General features: G+C 37.7%; 1 protein-coding gene across 4 annotated transcripts in view; it reads right to left on the bottom strand.

Moving 5' to 3' along the window:
* TRRAP (transformation/transcription domain associated protein) overlaps positions 1–25,219 on the bottom strand; it is a 77,256-nt gene that overhangs the window by 32,717 nt on the left and 19,320 nt on the right. For 3 of the 4 annotated variants that reach the window (XM_069030385.1, XM_069030381.1, XM_069030383.1), the window contains 27 exons: positions 24,435–24,652; positions 24,118–24,315; positions 23,409–23,669; positions 22,273–22,434; positions 21,533–21,629; positions 20,971–21,092; positions 19,352–19,522; positions 18,560–18,628; positions 14,631–14,750; positions 14,200–14,319; positions 13,682–13,846; positions 13,098–13,279; positions 12,628–12,826; positions 12,086–12,214; positions 11,216–11,482; positions 10,463–10,669; positions 9,426–9,584; positions 9,202–9,336; positions 8,913–9,023; positions 7,921–8,067; positions 6,954–7,167; positions 6,154–6,279; positions 4,332–4,478; positions 2,993–3,195; positions 2,186–2,307; positions 1,122–1,335; positions 204–383 (listed from right to left, as the gene is read on the bottom strand). In XM_069030385.1, coding sequence (XP_068886486.1) covers positions 204–383; positions 1,122–1,335; positions 2,186–2,307; positions 2,993–3,195; positions 4,332–4,478; positions 6,154–6,279; positions 6,954–7,167; positions 7,921–8,067; positions 8,913–9,023; positions 9,202–9,336; positions 9,426–9,584; positions 10,463–10,669; positions 11,216–11,482; positions 12,086–12,214; positions 12,628–12,826; positions 13,098–13,279; positions 13,682–13,846; positions 14,200–14,319; positions 14,631–14,750; positions 18,560–18,628; positions 19,352–19,522; positions 20,971–21,092; positions 21,533–21,629; positions 22,273–22,434; positions 23,409–23,669; positions 24,118–24,315; positions 24,435–24,652 — 4,445 coding nt within the window. The remainder of the gene's footprint in view (positions 1–203; positions 384–1,121; positions 1,336–2,185; positions 2,308–2,992; positions 3,196–4,331; positions 4,479–6,153; positions 6,280–6,953; positions 7,168–7,920; positions 8,068–8,912; positions 9,024–9,201; positions 9,337–9,425; positions 9,585–10,462; positions 10,670–11,215; positions 11,483–12,085; positions 12,215–12,627; positions 12,827–13,097; positions 13,280–13,681; positions 13,847–14,199; positions 14,320–14,630; positions 14,751–18,559; positions 18,629–19,351; positions 19,523–20,970; positions 21,093–21,532; positions 21,630–22,272; positions 22,435–23,408; positions 23,670–24,117; positions 24,316–24,434; positions 24,653–25,219) is intronic. The other variant, XM_069030384.1, reaches the window with a different exon arrangement.

A 25,219-nucleotide genomic window follows, 5' to 3' on the forward strand; every position in this document is an offset into this window, starting at 1 on the left:
CATATAATTGCTTAGAGTGCTGAAGTAAAGGCTAAATGAATGAATGAGAGTTCTGAGAGACCCATGCATGCTTAAAACACAAGCAACACAATCCGCACACATCATCTTCATGACACATTCTCCAAAGTTATTCAATGAGAAACTAGGAAGAGCTGAGTTCCACCAGAGAGATTGCTTTTTCCACAGCATTTTCTGTCAGTTACCTCCTCTTTGGATTCGCTGTTCTCCCTCTCCCGAGGCTCTTGCTTGACGTGTGTCACCATGGCAAAGGCCGCCCTGTCATGACTGTCAGCAAGGTTGATGACGTTGGTGATGGAGGGCAGCATGGCCCCCTGGCAGCTGGTGCCAATCGTGGTGTTCCTCTCACACACTGCCAACAGCAGCTACCACAAGGAAAAGTAACAAGAGCTTTTGAACATACATTTTACTGCAGTACTTCAAAGAAACAGTCACTATGGTTTAATACTTACAAACAAGGTAAAAGTTGCAATAGTAAGTTTAAGGGCTATTTATCACCTTTATTAATAGAATCTCCCAGGCCTAAAATCTGTATTTTGTACTTTTTAACACATGTATTAAGTGCCCTCAATCCACTAATAAATACAGACTCTGTTACCCTAAAAATGATGTTCACAGTCACCTTAAATTCATGCTTTAATATGCAAATTGTTAAAATAAAAGGGTTTGTCCCATTTTATTTTAAATAAACCAAGCAAAGATGCAATTTCATTTCAATGCAATCCTACCTAACAGCTGTCATACCACTAGAGGAGACATTCCAGCTTAACAGTTTTCCTCAAATCTTCTCCTATAACAATTCTTGGGGGGTTTTTATATTCATTATCAGTTGTAAAAGGCTGTTTTCCTTAAGTAGTATTAACCTGGTCATTAAGCTTCTGGCAGAGAAAACAGATTTTAAACATTTATATTAAAGCCACTTTCCAAGCATCAGCATTTCACTGTTTAGACACTGTATATATTTTTAAGCACCACAGGAGCTGAGGCAGCGGACTTGGTATTTTCAGCTTTGATAAGGACAATACACACATCACTAATGCTTTTACAGCCAGCCAAGAAAAATGAGGAATAAAACACGTTTCTGATACAAGTAGTTTCCCTACCTCAATGCACTGCTTTATCCAGAAGTGATTCCCCATGGCTTCCCAGTTTTGGGAACAGGTCACATAAAGCAAGCGCTCATAAACACGACGTTTCATGGAATTGTCAAAGACCTCAAAGAACTTGGCTCGGATGAGTGGCTGGGCACAGCGCAAACCAGAGAGAAATGCTGGCTCCAGTTTAGCTGTAAGTTCACTTCCAGAAAGATTCTCGTCCCTAAAATTAATAAAGATGAAATAACAGAGCTATTAGAAAGAGAAGACCCCTAGGTTTTGTAGGACATACTAAAACCCCAAAGAGGTGACATTCAGTAAAAGCCCACATGTGGCAAACAGCCAGGTGCAGTTCTTGAGAGAAACAGCAAAGAAAATATTGCTGCTTGATGTAAAACTGCCCCAGAACTATCAGAAATACTCTTCCAGGATAAAATCTTATCATAGTTGTGAAACACTGAGCCACGTCTGTATAGTGTTTGAAATGACAAATGTTATTGACTGATAAAAGCTTCTGAGCACCAGTGTACATGAAGGCTTTGCACAGTGAAGCAGCAGAGTAGAGCAGCAAACTGACTGCAAAATAATGTGAAGCAGCAGAACACCATTAAATACCTGGCATTCTAATTATTTCATTGTGATTCAAAATCTTCAAGTCTACCTAGGAAAGTAACTCTCCTGAAAGTCTAATTTACAATAAAGTTTCAAGAAAAAAAAAATCTTTATATCCTGTGGATGTGAAAAGACAATGTGAATTCAGCTGTGACCACAGTGTTAGGAATACAGTCAGATGCCTTGGTATCTTGGGAAAGGAAGAAGTTGGGGTGCTGGAGATATTTTATCAGTGCCAAAAGTAAAAATCCTGTCTAAGGAACTTCTGTTTTCAAATTGCCTTCCATAAATATGTACTGTGGTCTCAGTGAAGTGAATTGATTTTGCATTTTAGCAAAGAAAAAGATAGAAAAATATCCCTTAATTCAGACCTAAAAAGATTGATGACATGTTACGAAGTTCATATATGGTACAAATTATGAACCAATAAGCTGCAGTAAATGATTAATTGCTATAATTACCTATAGACATAGTTAACAAGGTCTAAGAACTGAGCATTTAATTCAAGGTCTTCTGGAAACCGCTTTTCAATGTAAGTCATCATTTTCACCAGTAGGATGGACTTCTCCCGGAGAGTAGGTGTCTGTGGTAAAAGAAGACATGATTAATTTTGTCAATTCTTCTTCAAACATGCAGAGAACTAGCACATTCAGACTACAGCTCAGCCATCCTTTACATGACACCTTCACTTCTAAAGTACTGAAAAATAGCTTGGGAGGTCACAGTTCTTAAAATACAAAAAATAACTCAAGCATTTATCCTTCTAATATATGCTGGAGAATTTTAAAATTGTGCCTAAAAATAGGCTTAAACTGTTCAGTGATTACAAAATTCTTGTGTATATTATAAAAAGTGTAGGTCCTTTTGTACAGCACGAGACTAAGTGCTCAACTCTTAATAGAAATATGGCAGATTGACGAGGCCACAAAATGCTACAGTGTAACACAATTTATATCAGCATTAGTCCTCTTTCTCCTGAATAATCTTTCTACCTAGGGTAATGTGAAGCATATTTTAAAACTTTACTTTAAAGGAAGTTCTTCACAAAGCAGCATTTGAGATCAAACACCAAACATAAGCCTATAAAATGCCAAGCATCTATAGCTGCAGCTATTTTCACAGGGGATGAAGACAGGCTAAACTTCACCACGGGCATCTAAACATCTATAACAGATCATTACAAACTTCATTGTCAAAACTGATGAATAATAGTGGCTCATAGCTATTTAGTATTTGACAGCAAAGATGACTTCATCTACTCAATTTACCTGATTAGCTGCCATCGGGGAATTGTTTTTCACCCACTCCTCCACTATTTTTACCACTGCACGAAGAATTTTGGCATCAGTGGATTTTTCAATGAGCGATGTTAGAATAGCTTGTATGAAATTTTTCCTCATTTCCATGCTCATCACAGCCAGGCGAGTTTTCACAAGATCCAGACTTAGCATTACCAGTTCACTTGTACCTGCTATGGATGCAAAAAAAGGGTTATCTTCCAGATAAGATACTGTAATTTTAAAAATAACAACAACCTATTGCCTGGAAATACATCCCCAGAAATAAAGAGTTCGTAATTACTACTTTACATTCCTAAAGAACTAAGAGAAAATCCAAGGCCAGGTTGGATGGGGCTTTAGCAACTGTCTAGTGGAAGGTGTCCCTGCCCATGGCAGGGGGTTGGAATCAGATCTTTAAGGTTCCTTCTAACCCAAACCATTCTATGATTCTGTGACTCCTTTCAAAACCCAATCCATTCAAAATCCTAAAGGCAAGTCTGTTTTTCCTTTCTGCAAATCTTTAGTAAAAGGTATTACAGACCGCTAATACTGAAAAACTACAATTAACTTTGTAACAAAGAAATTGTGTGATGCAGCTAATTCTCTAATTCTGTTCAGCTAATTTCCTGACTTGCTTATCTGTCAAGTTTAATAATTTTCCAATTGTTTCTCAGTGTTAATAAAATTTACAAGGTTCTCATTTACCTAATTAAAGTATGGGCTGGGAATCTAACAGCAGCAATTCTCTCAAAGTGTTTTCCTCAGTAGCTTATTCATTAGTAAATTACAAGGCCCTTTACTAGCACTTCTACAAGAACATCTGATTTTTTCAGTGACTCATGACCTAATTCATTTGACAACAGACAGAATTATACAAACTCAAAAAGATGCTATTTTAAGATAAAAACTAAAGCATCAGCTCCAACAAGTTAATTCACAGTTGTTCCATTATTATAAAATAGGAAGGAGCAAAAAAAAGTGAAAGCACAGAGCAATCAAAAAAATTCAGCCTGTCTCCCATCAACACCATAAAGCCTTAAAGAATGTCACTATTTCTATGTATGCTGCAGCTCAACAGCTACTTCACTAACCATTCACTGAGAAGGTTAGGCTAATACTGAAATTCACATACTAAGCAGGTAACTGGAACTCCTAAGTGCATTTTTAGCTCTCACTACTTCAGTAATTCCACTCACTAAGGCTCAAGTGTTTTTCAACAAGTAACAATGCACACAAACTCTGCAAAGACACCTGAATGCCTTTAGGATGAAGATGTTTTAATACTTTATAACACTTCCAATCATTAACAGACTATACAGTGTAATACCTGTATTTGCTTCTGCTGTTCCTGCTGTGGCCTGTGGGTTCAGGTGCTCCCTGACCATCTTCTGCAGGGATCTCATGAACACTGAGATCAGCCTGTCAATGTAGCTGGGGTTGTTGCTACATGCAGATTTCAGAATCATCAGAGTCCCTAGAGATAAAAACAAGACTTCAGGAAGTAAAACTTCCCTTGGGCATGACCTGACTAAGGCATGGATGCCATAAAAGAAGGATGGGACTATCCAAGTTACAAACATTAGAAATCTGGAGAGATTTGCAGAAAAATTTCAGTCTCAACTTTCGTCCTTAGACTGTCTAAAAGGTTACTTTTGCACTAATCAAAATATTTCAGAGTTTTGTATATAAAAGTGTGTGATGAAGAGCAAGGGGAAAAAGGGAGGACAGGAAGGGAAGAATTGAGAGCAAATATTTCCCCAAGACTGGGAAAAAAATGTAACTACTCCTGATGTTGCACGTCTGTTTTAGTAGCAAAAAGTAGACAAACTCTTAGATGACTAGGCCTGGGTTTAGTAATTAAAAAAAAAATAAATTTTAAAATTATAATTTTGCTTTTCTAATCTAGAAAATTTAAGAAGTTTCATAAATCAGTTTCTGTAGATTGAAGAAGTTAACTAAGTTGACTACTTCACTCTTTAAAAAAAAAAAGCACACACATCCTGTAAAATTATACCCACTGAAAAAAAACCTCCTGCAACTTTCTAATTCAACATATCTACAGAGCACATCACAGAGCTCTGATCATTGAATGGCTCCTGCTAAAGTTTTGATTTCTTTTTATGCTCAGATGGGCACAAAATTTGGCCCACAAAGTCCAGCCTCTGAGCCACAGAATTACTACAAAATGCACCTCCTGACAACTTGATTGTGTTGCTGCTTTTAAGGGAGCTCTGGACAAAATGTAAGAAACATCTTTCATGGTTAGTTTGATGTAAAGCACGTCCTGACATCTGACAAATAGGCAATTCCCAAGGTGAAATTACAACCATCTACACAGCTCACACAACAGAATAGTGAAGGACATTTGCCATTTAAATCAGCAGGTTTTCCAATATTGTACAATTTCAGGTCTGTATTACCAACACAACCACTTCTGGGCCAAACTCTATTATTCCAATACATCTTTGTCATTCTTTTGTGTAGCTGAGTTCTCTAGCAGTTCAGTAAGTACAAAAAAACAAGAAAAGAAAAACATTTCAGCTCTTCAGAATGGTCTATGTTAAAAATTCAGATTTTGTCACCCAAGAAAAAACAGTATTTTTGTAATTTCTTGATTACTGAGAATTGAAGATCTATAAATACATATATCTTAATACACCATCTAAATCAGCTAATAAATAAGGCTTTAAAAAAAATTTAAAAGAAAGGCAGGAACACATAAGACTGTTTACACAGATTCCTTAACTATTCTGTTGTATCTCAGAGGACCTGCAGGATTTGGTTTTTCCCATGTAAGAAGCTTCCAGTAACTTTTACTTTATTTTTTAGCTATTTTCAATACTGTAGCTTTTTCCTATGCACTTTGAATACAAAAGGCTCCCACCTAGCAGATCTACAGCTCCCCACCTCCAGTAGTTGCTCCCAAGTCACCTCAGGGAGAAGACAGAATGCAATGAGCCCCCTCCATTCCCTTTCTTCACAGATTTGACATCCCAAGCTCATCTCACAAGTTAGCTTGAAACGCTTCCCACAGCTTCCTCTGCATTAGATCAGATTGCCATTTCCTCATGGAAAAGGGAAGCTCATAACAAAGACAAGTCTCAGTCAGGGCCATTCCCACAGAGCTGCCAGGGATGTGGGACACATACCAAAGAGCTGGGAAGGGTTGGCATTGGTGGCTTTTTCATAATTAGTCAGGCCTTCATAGATAACCTTCCCAACTGCAGCATAAAGGCACTCCAGCTCTTCATACTTGGAAGCTACACTTGAGGTACCTGCAGAGTTTAGAGATGTGTTTACTTTTGGTAACATTATCCACAGAACAGGCAAAGAACAGTCACACTGTGAGTGTACAGTCACTAAAACAGCACTGGAGTCTTATCTTGCCTACAAACAGGGATCCCTCACTTATATAAACCTCTTTATTGTACCAGTATGCCTTTTATAATAGTGTACCACTTCTTCTGAGTAACTCAATTTGATGAGCAGTCTTGCATTATTGGCCTACTTTTTACCAAGAAAAGATTATCTAAATTAGCTTCTATTAAGACACAGCATATCACCTATTGCCTCTCTTTTACACTTTATCTCCCTTCCTTGTTTCAGCAAAACAGCAAAGCTCAACAACTAAAAAATTGCACTTCTGAAGCTGAAAAATTTAACTGCAAAAATACATTAAATTCATAGCATGCATTTCTTGAACTGAAGTTATGACAGCCACAGGTTATTAAGTTTTTATGTCAATGGATAATGATGTATTCCACATGATCACTTATTTCAGCTTTTCCTTTTTTAATCAGAGGTTCAAAGTGCAAGCCAAAATGGACCATTAAACGCAGGAATCATAAAACAGAATATTAGCACAATCCAAAGAGTGCCTTCATCCCACCCTCAACCACTTAAGTTATGCAGCAATAAAGGATAAAGGGAGGAAGCAAACAGCACTCACTTGGCTCTGTGGGGAAAATGCCCATCAAGCGAGACAGCAAACTGTGCACAGCCCTCAGAACCTTGGTGTTCCCACAGGTCATACAGGCTGCTACCCCTCTCTGTAGTGGCTTGAAGCTGCTCAGGATAGCAGGGGGCTGCAGCACAGTCAACAGGAAACTTAAGACCTCTAAGCCAGTGCAAATGTTGGCAAAGTTGGCCTGATTGGGCTGTTCCTAAAGAGAAACCATACAAAAGAGCAGTGAGCAGGGGAAAACAGGAATTACACAGATTACTAAATTCAGATCAAATCTGTTAAAACCTGTAAGATTGAGGTTTCTACAGCAGTGATGTTCTAGGTCAATATCTGAAGTAAGTCATTCACCATAAAACTAAAAATCCAGGCAATTACAGAGTCTTTAACCATAACAGTGTTAGTTAAGCAGGTACAGGTATGTTCCTTCTGGTGTTTTTTGTGATCCTAGGGTATGAAATCTGTCTGCAACCCTGCTGGTTAGAAATGCTTTCAACAGAGGATGATGTTTTATTTCTTTGTCAACACTTTTCAGAGACAGGCCATCAGTGAAGTTAAGCTAAACCAGTGTATTTTATGACAAGTTATAGTTTAAAGGACAGAACAGAGGATATAGATGATGTTTAAAGTGTTGTATCATCTATTACAGGGAGCTTGCCTTTCAGTGGACTTCATACTCCCATAATGTAGTCAAAAAACTAGGCATCAATAAAATCAAATCTGTAAAACTTCCTACTAAGAAAAAAACCAAAAATAAAAAAACACACCAACCAGTAAGTACTGCAGCTCTACAAATTATAACCACTGATGCAAGTCACACACTTAACGAGCTATTTATTTCACTACAAAGAAGAAAAGATTAGTCCTGTAAAAATCTATATCCAGATATCACTAGTATTCAATCATCTCACATGCCAGGGAAACCTAAAGAGCTACAGGACTAAATGTTACCTACCACAGTCATGAGCAGCTTATCAAACCACTGCAACTTCAGTTCTGACTTGGGCCACATGTCTGGCCTCAAAGCTGTTTTCAGGAGGTTGACGCAGCGGCGAGACAGCAACTCCCCAGGGGACCCAGCAGTGTTGGAGTTGTCATTTACCTAGCAATTAATCAAAGTTAACAAAATGACACCCTTTTGGAACCAACTCATTAATTTATTATGCATTCCATGCAAGCATATAATTTCTTATTTCTGAAATGGATGAGTTAAGTAGTTTTATCAGTACGGTATTTAATGTATAAAAAGCTGCAAACTAATAGTAAACACCAGAACTGCTGTCTAAATTGCTTGCTAATTAACCCAAATCACCCAAATTACACCATGAAAGGTGTATTTTAAAAAAATTTTAATCCCATCCTTTATTACTACAACTCTGAACATACTCAAGATGGTTAATCTTTACTGTTTGCAAGGTATCCATAAACATGTGCAGCTCTTTACTCAATTCATCTTTATACTTAAGAGCACATCTACTTTGTGCAGTGGACTGTGGTATATAAAATCCCATGCTACTTACCAGCTGAGTCTGCTGCAGGAGCAGAAGCCATAAAATTTGTCAGCCTTGAGGTATACCCAGATAATTTTCCCCATTCTAGTAGAATGAATTCCCTCAAAATTTGGTAAAAAGCTTTAGTTCTGCATGCTGCAGGAAACTAATTCCATATATTGGATGTTGAAAATACATCTACAATCATTACCCCTAGATACAGTCATTCCCTATAAAACTCTCTAAATATTTTGGGATACAGTATTCTGGTCATTTAACCTAGGCAATAGAACGAGCATACTTTGCAGCATCACCCAAATATGTAAATTAATCATGAAAACAAAGTATAGAAACATTAGAATAATCCAAGCCTAAAAGGACCTGTGTGAAAAGAGGGGTTTATGGGTTTGGCTGCTAATGCCACGCTGGTATTGGCATCTCAGAACAACCTCGCTACCTGGCAAGCAATTCTGATCAGGAAATTCACAACAGTATCTGTGTGCTGCTTGTCAATGGGCTTGGCAAGAAGGGCATCAGCTCCTGGCAAGGACTGGCTCCGTCCAAACACCTGCATGCACACAAAACACAAAAGCCATCAGCAAGATTGAAGGAGGAAAACAACAAGAACAGATTTTAAATATTTTCTAAAGCTAAAACCTTCAATTTAGGGAGTTTTGAGTTATGTGGAAAAAACAATTACACTACACTGCTTAGAGTCTCTGAATAAACCCAGATTTTTTTCTTACAGCACTTATTGCTCCTGTAGCTGTCCTGAAGCGTTTCACTTCTTGGCCAGAATCCACAGACAATCCTCTTTTAACAGCAGATGAGGCAGAACTTGCTCCTTCTCCACTTGCACTTGAGTCCATATCTGAATCTGGCTGAAATATCAGCAATATGCATGTTAAAAAAAAAACTACACTCAAACGTGGAACAGTTCAATCTTTACCCATTTATTTTGATTTCCTACCTGCTGATCTTTAATTCTTTGCAATTCCCATTTAATAACAACTTCAGCAAGATCCACAGCTAATTTTCTTTGCTCTATTGTAACACTGGGAGTGAAGCCCAGTCTCTGCATGGCACTAACCATATGTTGAACCAAGTGATGTCTCACAGGATAATAAACCTGAAAAAATGGTTTCACAGAAATGTTAGTCATTAACCAATAAAATTCTACAAAAAAAACTACAAAGTGGAAATAAAGCAAAACTGTAAAACAGTCATCAATCCCAAAGTTTGCTAAACCTGTACCACTTCAAATTTTGCAATATGGAAAAGTAACTGATGCATTGAAAATAGTATTTTGGCTACAACTTTCAGTAGTGACTACTGATTTTATGCACCCAAATGAACATGTTCTTTTTAAGAGTCATGATTTTTCTTGAGGACCAATCATGCCAATTTTTTTCCAAGCTTTTTAAAGAGATTCAATGTACATTTTAACACACTCATCTATTCTTTCAAGAATTATTGAGGCATCAGTTCCTGAAAATGTGTATTAGCTGTCCCTTTGGATTGCATTTTAATAGGTGTTTTCAAAAATGTTCCTGTGTTGACATTCTGCACTATTCCCCCATTTGTTTAATGTTTCCCAACATACATTAGCTGGAGACAATAGTTATCTAGTTAATACCACAGAATTTATAAAGTCAAACATACAAGGATTACTGGAGGATGGCAAAGAATATGGTTCTGCACTTTTTTTAAAGAACTCATAGAGAATCTTCACAGACCTGGTAAAGAACACTGCTGATGCATGTGTAATGAATTCATCTTGCAGACTCTAACCTGACATTTGGAGTTCTAACTTTAATCATGAGAGAGCTTAATAAATTATTTTCTATTAAATAGTTATATTCAGTTATAGACAAGTATCTTTACAGACAAATGATGCATTTTGAAGCTAAACCATATAAATCAGATTATGCCATTTTTCTAATCAAACTTCTGTTTACTTCCTTGACACAGGAGATACAGTGAGTACCAGAATAACAGTACAAGTACCTTGAAATGTTGTACTATCAAGTGCAAAATATGTACTAGTTGGGGCACTGTATGACCCTCTTCCACAATGATTTTTCGTGTCCAGTGAGTGAGCATCTGGTGTCCATCCTCCATCCGAGCAGGCACAGCTGGAGTCAGGATAGCCATGGCCTGCCTGACAATAGCCCGGGCCTCCATTGCATGGGCTTTGAGAAGGCTGTGAAAAACCTGAGCAGCAAAGTTTCTCATCAACATTAATACAGTTAAGTATTTACAAACACAAAGCATTTATAAAGAAAGGAAAACTACAATGTATGTTTTCTAAAAAACAGTTTTTCTCTCAAGGCCCATAATTTGTTAAAAATATCATGATACGTCATCAGCAGAAGCACAGAGCATACATTTCTGCTTCCTTTACATTCCCTTTTCTTCCTCCCTCTCCACTGCCCAATCTGAAGTTTTCCCTTGGTCCCCACATTGTGTCTCAACTGAAGCGTCTGTCTCTTAAATGAAGAAACACTTCAAATTTTGTTAATTCAACCAAAAGGTCTACTTGTACTACTTACCCTTCCTGCTTTCATTTGTCTTCACACTTCTTTCCATACTCTCCTATTCCCAAGTAAATTCGTATGAAACATTTGACCTGCTGCTTCTGCATTTGTTTGGAGTGTTTGAACTACACTCAGTACTCAAAACCACCGTGCAGGTTCTACTCTGAATCTTAAAATAAAAGAAAGCACACTATGGAACTTAACACAAGCCCACGGTCAATACCTGCAGAACAATCTTCTTGTGAATGGCAAACTTGGCAATGATGTGTGCCAAGAGCAAGTGGCCACTGTACTTGCAGGCTGGGTCCACACAGGCCTTGGACAGGAGGCAAGGCCAGGCAAAGGTCATCAGGCGCCTCAGTTTGCTGTTCCTGTTCTTGTTGTTGTCGTGGATGTGATGGGGGGCATGCTCGACCAGCAGCGTGGCAAACTGCAGGAGATAGATCCTCAGAGAATCCAGCATATCAGCCTGCTTTTCTGGATCAAGTACCTAGTTCCAGGCATGATCAAAGAACAGGGAATGAAGTTGACAAAAAAAGAAAGACAACTTTTATTATTATAAAGGCAAAGTCGCAAATTTTTGCTTTTTGAGCAGTTTTTAAAAAGACTAAAAATCTGTAATTACTTTCTTGACAAAACCACCTCCTGAACTGTGAACTTCTAAATAATGAGCACATCTGGGAACTCTCAAAGTGCTAACCTATAAAAATAAATAAATCAAAATCCCCAACCCTCAACTTCAACAACATGCATTCTATAACTGCTGACTGGTTCCAGGAAACAGCAGTGAATTAGAAAGACATTGATGTTGGCTCATGGAAAGCTGTCCTTATAAAAAAGACTGGGATTACAGCCAAGTAAGGCCCATTTCTAAAGACACATTCCAGTTCTGAAAACAGCATAAACTGAAAATTGTAGTCCAGTCCTACTGATCACCGATGGATCTCACCTTCAACATTATGAAGCAATTTGATGTAACAGACCATAATATTCAGAAGAGAACAACTAATTCAAATCAGAATGAAAAGTCAAATGAGAGGAAGAAATTTTTGTTTTAATTTTCAAATACTTCAATGTAAACAGAGATTGTTACCTTTGTTATAAAAACACTAGTGATACTTTCTGGATTATCTCCTTCTGGGTTTGGGGGGCCTAAGAGCTGTTCACCTTCTCCTTTTTCAAAACTGTACAAGAAAGCAGGATTCAGGATATGCTGCAGCACCTACAGAGTCAAAACAAAAAAAGTTTTACTGTACTGTCCCATTCTTCTAATAGCAGCCAACATTCAAGTACTGTCACATGCAAACCTGCCTGCTGGACACACTGTGTTACAAAAGGAAATTATAAATAAAACCCCAAGAAAAAGACACACATAGGATTTTTTTTTCCCCCTCTTTCTTCCTTCCAAGGGCAAAGATTCTTAGAAAGTGTAAACTAAAGCAGTCAGCATTGAAAGCAAGATGAATTGCTGTCTCTGTTTATTATTGCTCCTCTTCAGGTATGATATTTTCACCTAAATGACTCTGCCAATTATCAAACTCGTTGACATTTAAGTAAGGAGTTTTGTTGCCCTAGTTCCCAAGAAGAAAATCAAACCTAAATACCAGGCTTCTTTGATTTAATTGCTTTAGTTACCTTGGCTTTGAGCTCATCTCCAAAGTTTGGGTCATTCAAGTCTACAAACCGGAAGAACAAAGCCCGTTTTTGGGGAATACTGTAGTTTTTGGGGATCTCTTCTTCCATGTATTCCTTTAAGAAAGTCATATTGCAGAGAAATCGACCCGTAAAAGCCCGAAGCAACTGGAAGAGTAACTCTATATCACCATAATTCCTTCTGTGAAAACACATAAAATACAAAGCTTCTGTGAAAAAATACACAAATTACCATGCTGATGAAACTAATCTTTTAAAGGAGCAGAGAAGCAAGAGCAGCCAGTACCACAGGCATGGTTTTAGAGCTAATGGCAGTATTATGAAATATATTACACTTTCTCTTCAATAACTGCAAACCATTTTTAGTAGCCCCATATACCTTTACAGTATTTTTAAAACTGAATTTTTTAAAAAATGCACACAGGGTCTAGGAGACAAAGATTTTTACGTACTTGCAGTAATTCAATAGGCAATAGGCCAACAGCTTGGGCTCTTTCCAGTTTGTTGCAGCCATGTTCTCCTTCCTATGTCTCTCCTGAAAAGCTTCACTCACCCATACACGTTTCAGCTGATTCACCAAGGAGTGTTGATTTGCTAACCAACATTCATCATTCTTAACAATAATACTTATGATCTGTCCAAAGCAAAACAAGACAAATGCACAGTTAACACACTAGAGATCTGTCAGGAGAAACAATGATATACAAGCACTTGTTTAAGGTCAATTAAGGGTTCTAAAATATTCAACAGCAAAAGGAAAGACTGAAATACAAAATAGTTTGAATTAAAATAAATTTCTGTTTCTGTTATCATGCTCTGTCATGCTCTCATATCCTACTTGACAAAGAAAGCACAGTTAATTTGAGTCTCTTTTCCCTTCTCAGAGCAACTCTGACTACAAACACTCCACATTTTTACAAGTGGCTTTCTATGAGCTTTTGTAGACACACACATGTTGAAAGCCTGGATGTAAGAGGCTTGTAGCTGAAGGGGTTTTAACTACCCAGGGCAGAGACAAACAAGGATAAATGAATACCTTGATAGCCTGGAACTGCAGATCGAGACGCATTGTGGTGGTGCTGGGGGAGCCAGGTCTCACGGCTGCCTGGGTGCCCACAGGCAGCAGCAGGGTGATGAATCGGTTGGGATTAGCTGCCAGCACATCCCGCAGAGGTTTGGCATCTTTATGTTTCAAGAAACTCTGCAAAAGGGGAAGAAATAATTTTAATAACCTTTAAAAGCCGAAATACCAGGCGGTTATATCATCCTGTAGCTTTTATATTCCACACTAAAGTTGCAGAGGTTATATTTCATGTATATAAAAATAACATCTACACTTCAGTAATAGCTTTACATGATCTGGAAAGGTATAAAATCAACACTTCAGGACAAACAAATACAAAACCACGAACAGGAACCCTGCAGCCAAGAGTAAGACCATGATTAAGGACTAAAAGATCATACAGGAAAAAAAAATGCAAAAGATGAAACCCTTTTGTTCACCAGATTTGCCAAGTTGAAGGTTTTTCCTGCACCTTTCCCCACACAGCTTACCATAAACATTCTGCTCCACTGTGGATCATTTAAAGTGGCTTCCATCATGAACAGCTCCACAGTCTGGGATGGATGACGTGTCAAAAACTTTATCAGTGGTTCCCTGAATGGACTGCCAGCCTGAAAAATTCATAAACCTTAAATTAAAAATGCAGACTATAGAGTATTTTCTACTAATTTACTACCACTCAGGAAAATACATTTGAATTGGCATTTATGCAGATACAAAGTGTTCAGAACTTGCATGATGAGAATTTATTGACACTTTCAAAACTTCACTTCTAAGGGTGTAAGACAAATGTTACCTCCTAAAGGCTTGAAGAGCATATCAAATGTTCTCACACCATATTTAAAATATTGTAACTATTATATACTGACATTTAAGAAGACTATAAAGCAAAAAGTTCAGCAATGTCAACTTCCACTTTTACCTCAATTAACATTGCTCGTTCTGTTTTCATAACAACTTCCAGGAGAGGTTTAACCAGAGTCTGTGGGGCAGCTGGGATCAGATGGAATAAATTTATAATTGCTGAACAAATCTTCATTTCCTACAGGTAAAAAGAAACACAGTTAAATAAATATTACTGGCTATAATGTATAAAAACAGTATCACACATCTTACTTCTTTTATCCTCTCTGTATTAGCACAGTCAGCAGCCAAATGCAAAGGGTTAACACATATACAGCATCTAGTTACCATAATGCATGAAAAAACTGCACTTGTGGAAGTCTGCCCTTCCCCCTCTGGTAATATCATGGTTTAAATTTTATTTTCTTTGCCAGTAGAGTGGTGTTTTACAGGTAAGAGCTAAACACTGTAATGATACTGCTGATGGGGGAGTTAGGAGTGCTCACTGCTCTACACCAAGTGGCTCATGCATCAAACAGCCAGACCTTCCCCCCTAAAACATCTCAGATACACCCCACACCCCCAGACTACACATGAAGAGACACAAAGAGAGACAGCTTTCTCACAGCACTGTTCAGTCTATCTTGCAAATACTAAAAGTCAGTTCTGTTCTCCCACTAGATATTAAATTCTCCAGGAGTCCAAAATAATTTTACACTTCTTTTTCACTGTGTGATTTAAATAGAGACTGTATTTCAGTTAGCTAGAGTGTGGATTTCCTTCAGTAAGAAAAGGGAAAGGAAAAAACAAAACAATACGTTCACCCTCACCATCTCTCTAAAACCAAGTTCCAGTGCTTTTATCAAGTACATTGCATTTTTATCAATTTATCCATGTACTTTTATCAAGTACATTGCATTTTCTCAACTGAATTTAAACACAAAGCATTAGGTTCCACTCTTTTAACCTGATCTGTCCAGACAGACCCCACAAGACTCCTCTCATGGACTGAAGTGCAGGGCTGAGAATACATAAAACCTTTTGAAACCATTTATGCCTCCACAGAAACTGAAAATCCTGCTCCTCCTGGTACAAACATGCTCAACATCCTTAACAGCAACGTGATCAAAACAGCTCTGCCACAGTCAAACAGAAGACAATTCACAGCACTGCACTCAAAGGCACAATGCACTCTGCCCAAAACACAATGATAAAACTAACAAAACACAAGTTAAAAGAAAAAATAAAACCAAACAAAACAACAACAACAAAAAAGGAAGCTCTGACAACAAAAAAAGTTCCTGGTGCCTCCACCCAGTTTCTCACCTCTACCCCTTCCATGGCCCGCTGAACCAAAACAGAAGTCACAGCATGAAAGGAAAAAGCCCACAAAAATATCAAATGAATGTACAAATCAGTACATGCTATTCTTCAGGCTGCAGTCTAACTTCAGCACAGTTACTTTCTCATCTCAAACAAAAAGGAATGGAGACAATGAGCATCTCACGTGCTCCGAACTGCCCTCCAAAGAACCAGGATGAAAAGCACCCTTTTTTCTACTTTTACGTTGATCAGACATAGCTGCTCAAATATTTATACTGAATAAAAAGATAATAGAGATTATTAAGTCAAAGGAAATTATATTTTAGCACCTTTGAAGACAAATTTGGCCAGCATCAATTACAAAACCACTTTCAGTATTTCAGCTACCAAGCTATGAAGTCCTCTAGAGCTATAAAGTCCTCTTAGGCCATAAGACAGAATTTTCACCATGGAAATTTCCATCCTCTCACAAGAAGGACAGCTGGAGGCAACCATCTACTCAAAACCTATTCTTTCAATTACCAGACATGACCCAAAATCCCATGCCTTTCCTTGAAGAGTCAGGGAAGAGAGGAAGAAGGACTTAAATCAAAGATTTTACTCTCTGAACCAACAAATTAGATTTTAATCACTACTTAATAGATTATGTTTTCATTTGTTCACTTCTCTAAACATCCAGGTCACAGCCCAAGATCACAGCAGGACTATCATAAATTATTTAGGTGAACAAGGCTTAGTTATTCTGGCATCAATGTGGATCTTTTCAATAGTCATCAATTATCATGCAGCATTTCTAACTTAGTTTTCAGTCTGTCTGTAGCTGCCACTTACATATGAAAACTCACCCCACATAATTTTTAACCATTGATTAAGAGGCCCTGCTGACCAGCCACTATCTGCACTATGCTGGAGAACTGCCTGACACCATCAAGTGGTACCTTCACCCAGTGCTGCTGGAAAAGGATGAAAGGGTGGTAACAGCACCAACAGAGGTAAGGAACATCAGGCTTTCCTGGTCAATCTTCTCCTCCACTGAGTGTTTACCACCTCCTCTACTGAACCACACAGTCTGCATGATCCAACCTACTCCCCAGCACTGCTTTTAACAAGTGTCCCAGATGCTGGAATCTCACTAGAATCGTGAGGAAATGAGAGAAAGCAAAATGCCAGCTACAATAACTGACCACCAGTTTCACCACACCAGTTTTTCTACATTTAGAAGATACAATCACTCAACAGCACAATGTACATACAGACATGTGAACACAGCTTGCCACAGCAACTGTACAAAGACCAAGCCATCTGTGTCCTCCTGCAGTTTCCTAGGATTTTTATTTTTAAGGAAACTTTGGAGCAACAACTAGGGAGCAGAAAAGTAATATTCAATCAGCTTTGCATTGACACAATGCTACTTGAAATGTTTCCAGACTTCTCCCCTCAAGATGTGACAGTAGATTCTTCCTCAAGTGTCTGGTGTGCACCCCTCACTCAACATCTCTCTGAACACAATTACATAGAAAACCGCAACAAAAAACATTAAAAGCAGAGGAATTACCAACTAAACGTGACTTAGGGACAACTAAAAACTGTTCTAGAGGTGCCACGCTCTGGTTTAAAAGACTATTGCTATAAAAAGATCTGCAAGATACCTGTAATCATCACATTTGAGGATAAGTGAATCCCAAAAGAAGAATATGAAGGCTTTAGAACTACTCTGACATGAGTAAAATGTGGTTGACTGAAGAATGCACAGTGTTTTCATTGAAACAAACAAATCTTATTCTACTTCATTAGACAATATCTAGGTCTAATATAAAGCAATGACCAAATTCAGATTAAAAGCTCTTTTTGCAATGACAGGAAAGAGAAATGAAAAGCCATTAAGCCATTTCCATGATTTGAGGGAAATAAAAAGCCAATGTAATTTCATTCTAATTTGAAAAACAAAGATATTAATAAAATTCCCCCATTTTTTCTTAGGTGCAATCATAAATCTCAACACTTAATAAAAGCATTTAGTAAAACACTAATAGAATTATGGGACTTCTGGTAATGTACAGGAAACTGCACTGAAGCAGGACTTCCCCTTAGTATTGCTAAGAGCACACAGTATTGACATTACACTGCACAGTTTTCCATTTTTAAGACAACTAATCAGCTTCCCATGCTTCAACATTGAGGCCATTAGTTTCACTGGGAGAGTGATTTTAATGTGTTTCCAACTAGTAAATATTGAACTTGGTTTTAATAAATTAAGTTTTAAATTAACTGGGATTATGTTATCATTATATATAATTTTTGAAAGGCTACGTTACAAACATCAAACATATTAATGAAAAAAGGGGGATTATGCCACTGAGCTCATCAGCCATTCCAGTGAAGAAGAGATTTCCAAGCAGAAAATCCTGAGGGGGAAAGGAAATAAAATGCTTGAGCTGTTCCCACACTAACCCAGAACACTCTTTAAAGTAACCATTGTCAGCAGACAAGAAGCTCCTCTTACTAAGACTTCTAAAAAATATTCAATATTCAGTACTCAAGTCAACAAATTTGTTAGCTTGTAACAAAGCATCAGTGTGTAATCAGTTATGGCAGCACTTACAACTGAATGAGCTCTGTAATTCCAAAACATTAATACTACTTATTTCTTCTCTTCTCACATAAATGCATTATAAATTAACTTACATTTCCATCACTCCGTTGTCCACCTTTGTGTGTAATAACTACAACTTCCATCCATTTACGCAGGTGTTGCTATAAAGAGAGGGTAATTAGTATTATTCTTCTAATTAGACTGTTCCATTTTAGCATATGCTACAAGAGAAAATTTAGAGGTTGAAATAATTCTTTGAAGGAAACAAAGGGAAAAATTATCAGTTATTTTTATTCCCTCTGGTTGAAAAGTTTACTGTTGCTAGAAGTCCTCTAGATATTCAAGAAAGCATGGATTATAAGTACATATATATATATACACACAAAAAACCTAAGTCTGATAGTCTTACACTTCTTTGATGACTTGCTTCATGCCTATGCATTTAAATAGTCAAATATCCATGCCAAGAGGATAAAGAAATCACATATTCAGTTTAAACACTGCAAACAAACAGGGCAATGCCTTCCAAAATTTTATAAATCAAGAAAGCACCAAAACGGATTTAATGCATTGGGAAGTAAAATTGTTAAAGGTACTGGTGGTGCCTTGCTAAAGATAAATTTGTCCAAGCAAACCTTAGCATAATTAGTTATGTCTTCACTAAAAAAAAAATCTCTTAACTCTTTGGTTTAGAAGCCCTTCAGAAATTTACTCAAAATGTTTACAAAAATCAGGGGTTTTTATTAATTGTGAAACAAAAATCTTTTACTTCCAACATATACATTGAATCACTTCTGAACTTCTTTGATATTTCACCAATAAAAGCAGTAGCCAGAAGAAAATTCTTCTGGGAAGAGCTAAAATAAAAACTTGGATGGGCTTACCATCATCTGATCACAGAATTTATCATTGAAAGAGTTTGGGAAAAGTCTAGTGACTGATGTCAGACGATTCACAACATTGAGGGTCAGACTCCGATAGTCTCCGAGCATCATCAGCAACGGCCTCATGTGGGTATGAATTTGATCAACTTCTATGGTAGCTCCTTCCAAGAACTGCAAGAGAGTGCATGATAGGATACAGGTGGAGAGGGAAGTGACTTTTGTGCAAGTATCTTTCTTAAAATAGACTCAGCTGACTTTTCTTTTATTTTGTTCTTTCAGAATGCAACAGTTCAACCAACAGCTGTTGCTGGAAATATATACAGTGACAAGATGGATTTGGGAAGCACTGAGGTATTTCTGACACACAGTAGCATATTCCGTAAAATAATCAAGTAGGAGATCTTAATTACAGACAGATTGAAAAACTGCTACAGCTATAAATTAAATACTCAGCTATGGACAAGCGACTTAGACTCTGCTATATTAAGAACTGCCTGTGAGTCTGGCTGAAGGCAATAGAGCAAATTTCTGTTTTACAATCTGCAAGCATCCTGAGCAACACAAAAGGTCAAAAGAGTCTGGCTGCAAGCAGCCAGAGAGAGTATTTCCTGTCATAACCAAACATCCTGTGGGCATGAGTTTATCACAGGAAAAAAAACAACCAGACAAATCTGATGTATGGGTCAGAACACCCCTTATTTTCTCCCTGGTCCTTCTCAACCCAATTGTGTTGTTAACGAGCCACAAATAATAAGTACATTCCCTCTCATGACCAGAGTGACATGAAAAGACACCTGACCTCTGGCCAGTCAATGGCACAAACAAAAGCAAGCCACCAGTGTCACTGCAGTGACATTCCCTGCTCCCTGCCAGCCCATCTGCACAGCATTACAAAGAGGCTGTAAGTCATTTCATTCGCTTTTTTCTTTTTCATTTAGAAGAACGGATTAAAATCTCACTGAATCAGAATTAGGCACAGCTACTGAACAACCAATCATGATGAAAGAATATTCTTTCCCTGGCCTTCCAGCTTTTTTACATGATAATGTAGCATCCACAGGACAGACGAGGCAGTGTCAGGCAAGGCCACTAATTCTGACCTCACACAGAACAGCCATGGCCCTGTTCCTTAAGGTAACCATCACACTGTGATGCAGAGTCTAACTCTGCTGCGTTGCTTTACTTTTCCAAAAACAACTCTGGGGTCTCCACCACTTCTTTTAGGAACAAAGATGAAACATGAGAAGAGCTTTTATAATAAAGCCAGGCCTGCACATCTGCAAAACTGCTAGGAAGGACTGATGCTATTTAGAAAAGAAGAAACATTTACAGAGACCAGACCAACAGAAAGAGGGAAAGATTGAACAGAAAGACTGAAAGATTTACCATGGTCCTTATCCAAGAGCTTACAATACTTAATTGCAACCTGGATAATTCTTTATGGCCAAGTTCAAATCCCAAACAAACACATCTGACACAAACTTTTATCAGCATCACTAACAAAAAGTGAACAGAGCAACAATATTTCCTGTCGAGAACTTTCCCAAGAAGTTTTGTACCAAGGAAGTAAAGCAGAGAGAAGAATGGCCTCAAAAGGAATGTTGTTTCAATACAGTCACCTTTCTCATGCACGCTTCTCCTGCCTCCTGCAGCTCGTTATTTGTTGAATTCAGTGCCTTGAAAAGTGCAGCAATGATTTTCTCTCTCGACTGAGGCAAGTAATTGCAGGCAGCTAGAGCATCTGCAAATATCAAAGTAAATTTGTTCTCTTTGTTAACTCAATTTCAAAGAAGAGGAGAAAATAAACCCTAATTCTATACCGCTTCTCTTATAGTTTCTTTTTATGTCATCTCAAATTGCAGACAGCTAGAGTACTGTATGCATTGCCAAAAGCAACAGGCACCATGAAAGAGGAAAAGAATGAGAATTCTATTAACATTCTATAGTTTTCCTAATGCTTTATAACATAATTAATCTTAAAATATTTTGGGTTCCTTTCAGAAAACTAAATTCTAGTGATTAAGAAAGCAGTGATACCTTCCCATTATTCTCTCCATTAAACTGTAACCTCTGGAGAGCAGTCATCAGTCTGCCAGTGCTCAGGTTTTCTGCTGTCTCAGGAAGCTGACTGCCTGTTGCTCACTTAACTGCATCAAATCTTGTATAGGAGGTTTTACTTACTTAAGGCTGCAATTCGAAGAGGTACAAGTGATGGAAGACTTTTGTAGCAAGGTAGTTTCATTAGGGCAGTATCTTCAGCCTCACACAAATTCAGTAACTAGGAAAAAAAACAAACAATCATTTTAATATTGCTACTCACATTTGAAACACCACTATCTCACTCCCACCTCTACAGCCATTTTTTCATGGCTTTGTTTTTGTCTTAAAACCAGAGGATTTTCTGTATTGATAATTATATCCCATATATACAGTTGGAGGGGGACAGCCTTGCCACCTGCATTTGCTTCTGAACTTATGTTTGGACAAGTCAGCTGGAAAAGCAAGGGATAAGACAGTTTCTCTAAGTTAAATCTACACACAGGTTTTATATTCCATTTTACTCAAACTATTAGGGATTCAAAAACCTTAACCAACACTGCCTATGTTTGGTGGTACAACAATTTATTTAATTGATATACTGTGTAAAAAATAAGACCTAAATATGAAAGTCAAGGCTACGAGACCAGTACTGTAACACCAAAGCTCATTTAATATATTTCACACAGATTAGAATATTCTGTTTAGCTCAGAGCTGTTATGCTGTAGGCAGACTTCAACCTGATGTTTCAAAAGGTAAATTCTAACATATCAGTGACAGTTTAAAATGCACAAAGAAAAATATATATTTTTAACAATGAAAGTACTACCACCATCATACAGAAGCATCTACATTCAAAGATGAGAACACAAAAAGAAAGTACCTCTGTGTAGAAAACCTTGTGCTCCACAACATTGAGATCCATTGTAAACAGTCGGGGCTGCAGGGTTGTACAAAATGTATTTCCCTCCATCAGGCCAATCTGGGCGTTTGCAGGTTGGTGCCGAAGTAAATGTTTTTTAGGAGGAACCATGTCCTGGAGAACCTAAATTACATGATGTAATTTAGATTACTGAATTAGCAGTCTGTTGAAATGACCCCACAGACCCAGCCACTGGGAAGAAAGACACCATTAGTCATGGCTGCAGGTTTGTATCCATTTGCTATTGTGGCTCCAGACGTGTCTTCAGAAATAATTAAGCAAGAGGAAAAGTAATTCTCTGAATTACTTTGATTCACATCAGTTTGCAAAACAGTGTAGTAGCTGTAATTAATACATATTCTCTGTGAGAAGATCTATGATATTTAATAACTTCACACAACATTATGAACAACAAAGAAATTCATAGACTGAAGCATTTCAAACAGTCAAGAAACAAGAATATTTTAAGCTTCTAAAACATCAGAAAAACTAAAAAGTTTGTGTAACTTTTTTCCATTACACTAACTTCTCACTTTCCTCATTAAACAGCTTTAGCAAAGTAAGATATCAATTAGGGAGCTTCTCAGTATAAACTGGTATGTTGTCATGGCCCTTAAGGCTTATGTACATTCAATTATCTTTCAGAGGACAAAGCAATACCAGCTTTAAGGAGTGTCTAGCCAAAAGTTATCTCAACCAGCTTTGAACATTATAGTCTCTTTCTGGATAGGGAAAGGCATAGCAATAATGCCACAGATTTAGAGGCTAATAAAACTGAGAATCAAAATGCAGAACCTATATGGCCTAGCCTGTGTCTGATTGGTGGCAGGATGAGCAGCCCATAATTTAAGGAACTAAATCAACCTGAAGACACTATAAATACTGGCTAAGAGTCAGGCAGAGCCTGTATGAATCTCTACAGGGCTCCAGCCATTGTGTATTTCAGAACAACAAAACTTAGCAAATGACAAACACATGCTATCAAAGCACTAAGAATTTAATTCACTAGTGTGGAAAAAGGTACTCAGAAAAGCATTTCTGCAAATCCAAACTGGAAAATAACTTCAGGCTCAGGTTCAGTAAGTATTTCTGCTTACCTCTTTATGGGGCTCCATGATGACTGTGACACTTTTGCCAGTGACCTGTGCAAGCACCTGCAAGGAATGCATGGCTTGTTTTCTCACAGTGGAGTTTGGAGAGGTTACTTCTCGAACGAGGTCATGTGTGACATGATGGAAAGACTTTTCCTGTGCTGCAAGGATTTCTTCTGTTTTTTCTTCATCTTTTAAAGGAGTTGCACATCTAATCAAAAGCTGTTCTAATGTGGTCTTTGCCATAGCGACTGCTCCATTGGAAACCTGGGGCATCAGAGATTATTTTTATCAGTTAAGTACAGAACAAAGATCACAAATCCACACGTTACTCATCAACAAACTTAGAATTGGATTTTGATAAATCCTGTGATTTTGATTTATCCTGTGATTTTCATTTCCAGCTAAGCTTAGTGATTCTGTGGTGACAGTGAATCTGTGGGTTTTTGTGATCTACATGTGGCCTGTCCATTTCTGCTCTGAAAGCAGCAAGTGTGATCCACAAAACTTCAGCAAAGTTACGTGGAAAAATCTGACCTCATTCCTAACTTCAGAACCTGGTTTGAGTGCAAACAACTAGACTTCACTACTAACTCTTACAGGTACAATAAATTCTGAAGTTCAGCAAAATCAAGATTACTAAGAGTTCTATCTGTGTGAATTTAAGGCCAGAATTTTTCCCCATACTATTTGATAAAATTCATTCATTACATACCTCTCCAGTTAGGTCCATCATAACAAAGAGAAGTGCCTTCAGGAAAGTCTGCTGGTTCTGGAGGACCCAAATCAGTGGCAGCCGTTCCATAAGAAATTTAATGGACACAACACCTCCTAGTTTAGCATACCAAGCTTGTTCATAACAGCAAGCACATAAACGTTCCACAATGTATGAAAACAAGGGAAGCTGACAAGCCTGGAAACAAAGAAATGGATCAGTTTCCTTTCTCAGCTTAGTTGTAGCCTCCAAAACTTCAGAAGCAAAATTACATTGGCTGAAACTTGATCATTTAAATACATTTTTTAAAAACTTACCCTTTCCTTTGAACCCAAGATAATGCTTGCAACATCGAATATCACTGCTAGGGCCACCTCTCCTATTTTGCAGAGCTCCTTCTCCTCATATGCCATGCAGATTGCTATGGCATCAATAAGCACCAAGGGATCCATGCCTTTTGACCCATTTTCTTCACTGTGAAACATGGCTGTGCTAGGCTGGCTCCCAACCTGATAGCACTGCAGCAAGAAAGGACCTGTAATTTGTAACAGGGAAGAAAAGAGGGGAATGGGGAAATAAAGATAAAACAATGGATATTTCAATATGAATAGTCTTTTAATTAGATTTTACTACTCTTTGGACTAGCTGATGGCAAAACCAGTAAGCCCTGTGCTATTTGCATATAAATGGATTGTAAGGCATCCTTCACACCTAGAAGAAAAAAAGATTACATCTACTTGAATATTTTCTTCTATGCACTAGACTATGCCTGCAAGAAGATTTAATTAAAATGAAGAGTCATAAAAATTCAAGTGACATTAATGTGACAATGAAGAGTGATATGCTTATAGTATGTCTTTTCCCAAATTACTTGTCATACAGCCCAAACAAAGTTTTCTTCATGGATTTAAGACACTGCAGTGTTCCAACATTCACTTAGTTCCTCTAAAGGTCCTTCAAAACCACAAGTGGAAACAACCCAATTAAAGACCACCTGCAAATAGTACTGTGAGTATTAAGTTACAAAAAATCCTCTGGAACTATGTAAGCTGTTCCATGCTGCAGTTCTTTCACTGACTGTAGCATTTAAAGAGTATTATTA

This window comes from Aphelocoma coerulescens, chromosome 14 (genome assembly GCF_041296385.1).
Source record: "Aphelocoma coerulescens isolate FSJ_1873_10779 chromosome 14, UR_Acoe_1.0, whole genome shotgun sequence".
NCBI lineage: Eukaryota > Metazoa > Chordata > Aves > Passeriformes > Corvidae > Aphelocoma > Aphelocoma coerulescens.